The following is a 4838-nucleotide window of genomic DNA, read 5'->3' on the forward strand; positions in this document are numbered from 1 at the left end:
AGACTATGCAAGAGGCTCTGCTGGCTGTATAGCATGTGGCTCTGAGGTCTCCAGCTGTCACATGTGTCTTTCCAACCACACCCTCCAAGACTGGTGACACTGCACACTCAGAGGCCTCTTAGAATGGAGGACAGCAAATAGATACTGAGGGTATTGGCTGGACAAAACAAAATTCTCTCTTATTTCATTAAGCTAGTAGTATGATCAATAACAACAGGCCTTCAGGAACAAGCGATTTGTCACATTTGTAGAATCTCTTCTGGCTTTTATCGTTTATATGATCTTGGTTAAACCTTACAATAACTAACCTTGTGAGGAAGACAGGTTTTACAAACCTCTTTAATGATGGGGAAACTGAGGCTGCAGTCAATTTTTCAGTCCGACTAGTGACAGAGCAGAGACTGGGACCCAGGGATGACCCTGGCTTGACAAAGTCAGGGTCAATATACCATGAGAGCTGGGGGGTGGGGGTGGGGGGTAGGAGAGGAAGAAGGGAGGGAGGGAGGAGCTGAAATGGAGAAGCACTACCAAAAGCTGGAGTACAGACCCCAATCCTGATCCCAGGTTTATCTCCTACAGACCCTGAAGCCCAGCCAAGGACACATTCACACATCCAACCCTGACTCACCACCACAAGAATGTCCCCAGCCTGAGGGCAGCTTCACCGGCCAAGGAGAACCCTTGCCATCCTTAGAGAGGAGACAGAGGGACACAGAGGGAGAAATCAGCCACACTAGGAACCCTTCATCTCCGAAGCAGTTCATAAATGATTACAGCTTCCTATCCCATCCCTGAGAATGCAGATAAGCAATCCTACCCAGCAGGAAGGACCCGGTGAGAGTGAGGGGAGTGTCACTCACACGTAATCTCACTCCTGAGACAAGATACACCACAGCAAGCCCTAGACTCACTTTCCTCCAGTTCCTCCCACTTTGAATATAACATTTGTCTCCCTCTCCGGAGCACAGTCAGTCGTTCCCTGGACCCCCTCGGATTCTGACCCCCAGGAGGCTCACTAACACACTAACACTCTCTGCTTGGTGAGGCCTGCACTGTACCAGTGCACTGCTGTCCCTGGTAGGACCCCATCCTCGTCCCCCACCCCCACAGCTCTGAGAGAAGCACCTTTCCCCTAAAGCAGAGAGTATTTCCATCTCTCTCCCTGTCCCTGTAATGGGTGAGAAGCTCTGGGTCCACTACAGATGGCTCTAAAGGAACAGTCCACAGGGTCATAAAGGGTATATGGAACCTGGCCTTTTAGGCAAGGGCAAAAGAAGGCGGGGGGGGGGGGGGGGAGGATGGCAGAAGGGCACTTCTGGGATGGGGCCAGGGCCACACGTGAACACCCTGAGCACGTTCCAGAGGTGAGGATGCAAAAGACCCGGAAAATCAGATGGGAGGGTGGAAAAGAGTCAGGGTCCCTCCCACTGGAAAAGCCCAGAGAAGCTGGCAGCCACCGCTCGGGAGGGGGAGAGTTGTGCAATGACTGCGGGTCTGGGAGTCTCCGGGTTTGGCTCCCGGACACCAGAAAGGAAACCCCACTGGTCGGGCCAGGGTGGCAGCGCTGCGGTTGGTTCGAAGCCAGGCTTAGGATCCAGGGCTGCAGAGAGCGCTGCAAGATAGGGTGGGTGCTCCAGGGGGCGGCAGAGCAGGGCACGGCTGCCACGGCGCATTGCTGAGGGTGGCGTCCGGGCTGACCCGGAGGCCAAGGGGCGTAGAGTGCACAAAGCCGGGGCGCAGAGAGCGTACATGGCAGCCAGGTTCCCCAGCTCAGACGAGTACCCGCGGAACCTGCAGGGCTACGCCGGCCGACGCACGAGAGGGGGCACCCCCTCCCCAGTCTCGCTCACCTCGAACATAAGCCCGATGAGGACGCAGAGCACCAGGCAGAAGCCGATGTCCGCATGGTTGTGGATGACGAACTCCTGGCTAAAGAGCGGGTAACTTTTCGTCCTCCTGCGGAAAGCCATGGCAGCGGGCGCGCAGCGGCCGGCGGGGCCCGCACCCTGCGCTCTCGAGCCGCCGCGCAAACTTCTCCAGCCCCGGCCCGGTCCGCCCGCCGGCCCGCTGCCCGCTCGCCCTCCCGCCCGCCGGCCTAGCGCCGAACAACTTCTGGGGCCCGCCCCCTTCCTCCGCCCGCCCCCTTCCTCCGCCCGCCCCCGCCCCCGCCCCCTCCGCCCGGAACCGCCCCCGGCCGCAGCCCCCTCCCCACCCGCGGCCCGCACTCGGCGCTCAGGGCTCGCTGCGGCCCCGCCCCCCGCGCGCTTAACCCTCTCGCCGCCGGGACGCGCGGGGCGGGGTGGGGCCGGCCCGGCGCGCGGGGCGACCAGCGCGGCCAGGTCCCCCTGGCCCCGCGCCCTCGTCCCGGCCCGCCGCTGCGGCGCCCCAGTGCATGCTCTCTGCTGCGGCCCGGCCGCCTCCCGCGCCCAGAGAGCAGGCCGCGGGGGGCGCTGACGCCCGGCCTTGCCGGGACAGGAAGTGGGCCCGGGTTTCCCACTTCTCGGCGCCCGCTCCTTCCTCCGCGGGAGGGGAAGGGCCAGGGAGGCCGCGGCCGGGCCGAGGGGTGGGCCAGGCAGCCGGATACTCCCGGGGTTGCAGGGCTGAGAGCGGCTCAGGTCCGGTGGAGGGAGGGGAACTGCAGGCCGGCCTTCTCGCTGGCCGCAGCGCCTGCACGGATGATCAATGAATGGACGGTCAACCAAGTATTTATTGAGAGCTCGCAGTGGCTTAAGCACGTTTCAGATCGCTGGGAATATGCAGCAAACAAAAAAAGACCTGGCCCTGGGGAGCTTGGATTCCAATGAGGGGAGTGCATGGATGGGTGCAGTTTTGCTAACTTCTCTGAGAGACGTTTGTGCTATTATAAATTAGTTTTACACGTCTTATCCAAAGTCTACCTTCAATATTAATTGTCCTGAAGAATAAACACTGAAGAAGAAAGAAAGAAGGCACCTTTTCGTGGAAAATTTTTGTTTAATATTAAAAAGTACTCCTGGGAAGGACAAAAGGTATTTTTAATAAGTTAATTTATATAGGCAAATATTGGATTTATTCCTACCAGTGATGAAGGAGTCAACTAATCACTCTCTAGATGTGCAAAAATATAAAATGAACAAAGAACTATTTAATTTCCATTCTCTTTTTCATGAGGTCCACAGTTATTTCACTAAGTAAATAGGGTTTCTTAAATATGGCACAATGTATGAAATGTGATTGAGACTAGGCTTGTCTTGACTTCCTAGATAAATTTTACATCTGTAGTTTCTTCACTCAGTATTTAGCACACAGTCTTTGGTCTTTAGTTTCTTTATCTGACTTCAGGAAATGGGAAAGTAATGGCTATATAAGACTAAACCTCATTTAACTTCAAGGCTGACCTTTTTTTTTTTTTTAATGTTTATTTATTTTTGTGAGAGAGAGAATGAGCAGGTAGTGGGGGAGAGGGAGAGAGAGATTCCCAAGCAGGCTCCATGCTGTCAGCGCCACGCACACTGTGGGGCTGGAACTCAGGACCTGGAGATCGTCACCTAAGCTGAAATCAAGAGCCAGTTCCTTCACTGACTGAGCCACCCATGTGCTCTAAGGCTGACCTTTCTTAAAGTTGGACCTGACACATGTAAGGAATAAAAAGGTTAAGAACTCCAGAGCATCACACCTGTGAAAAGGTGTTCAAATTTTCAAACTGCTGCCACATCTATTAGGTCAACCTCTATCCAGTTGGTTTCTTTCTAGGTCAAAACTGAAATACCAGCATTTCACACGGTTCAACCTAATTCTTTCCTCCTGGTTCCCTATGACCATTTGTAGAGGATATCGTGGTGGGAATTTCTTGCAAAAGGTGGGATATTGCTAACCTCTTAACATTGTGTTCAGGCTGAAAGTCCTGGGTATAGGTATTATAACCTCTACGTTTATAAATGAGAAACCTGAAGTAAAGGGGATGGCTTAGTGCTCATACTGATGAGCCCTGAGTCCTTTCAAATGTAATTAAAGTGTTCTTTAAAAAAAAAAAAAAATATTTTAGAGAGAGAGAGAGAGAGCATGAGTGGGGGAGAAAGCAGAGAGAGAGAGAGAACCTGAGGCAGGCTCCACGCTGAGCGTAGAGCGCAATGCAGGACTCAAACTCACGACCCTGGGATCAAGACCTGAGCTTATTTCAAGAGTCAGACGCTTAACTGACTGAGCCATCCAGGAACCCTGACAAAGGGTTCTCCTACGCATGTTTTAGCATTTTATTACCTTGCAACCCCCCAGGGGAAGTACTAGATGCCTGTGTCAGCCATCCCAAAGTCCTAGTTTCAAAACCATCTTCAACCCCAAATGGACCCCTTCTCAGCCCCTCCCATCCAGTCACTCATAGACCCTATGAATCTCAGAACCTCAGGATCTCTCCCAACAGCCCCCACTTCCACCATTCTTCACCTGGCCCACACTAGTTACCTTGGATACCCTGCCTCCAGTATCTCCCCCTTTAATACATCATTCCATTAGAAACATCTACTGAGCACGTACTGAGTGACAAACACTGCTTGTTACCAGAGACAGAAAGATAAGATAATCCATGTGTGGTGGTTTTAAAATATGTCCTCAAGGGGCTCCTGGGTGGCTCAGTGTTAAGTGTTCCACTTCGACTCAGGTCGTGATCTTGTGGTCGGTGAGTTTGAGGACCGCATCAGGCTCTGTGCTGACACCTCAGAGCCTGGAGCCTACTTCGGATTCTGTGTCTCTCTCAATCCATACCCTTTCTTGAGTGTGGGCTGGACTTAGCGGCTCACTTCTAACAAATGGCTATGGCATATGTGATGGTGTAAGGCTCCCAAGAGTAGGTCATAAAACAC

General features: G+C 53.4%; 1 protein-coding gene across 1 annotated transcript in view; it reads right to left on the minus strand.

Annotated features, from left to right (window-relative positions):
* TRAM2 (translocation associated membrane protein 2) overlaps positions 1 to 2121 on the minus strand; it is an 82309-nt gene extending 80188 nt beyond the window's left edge. Inside the window, exon 1 of the mRNA XM_049653805.1 lies at positions 1851 to 2121. Within this exon, the coding sequence (XP_049509762.1) occupies positions 1851 to 1970 (120 nt within the window). The 5' untranslated portion in view covers positions 1971 to 2121. The remainder of the gene's footprint in view (positions 1 to 1850) is intronic.
* Between the last annotated feature and the right edge of the window lie 2717 nt (positions 2122 to 4838).

The sequence above is a fragment of the Panthera uncia genome, assembly GCF_023721935.1.
Source record: "Panthera uncia isolate 11264 chromosome B2 unlocalized genomic scaffold, Puncia_PCG_1.0 HiC_scaffold_24, whole genome shotgun sequence".
Classification (NCBI taxonomy): Eukaryota; Metazoa; Chordata; class Mammalia; order Carnivora; family Felidae; genus Panthera; species Panthera uncia.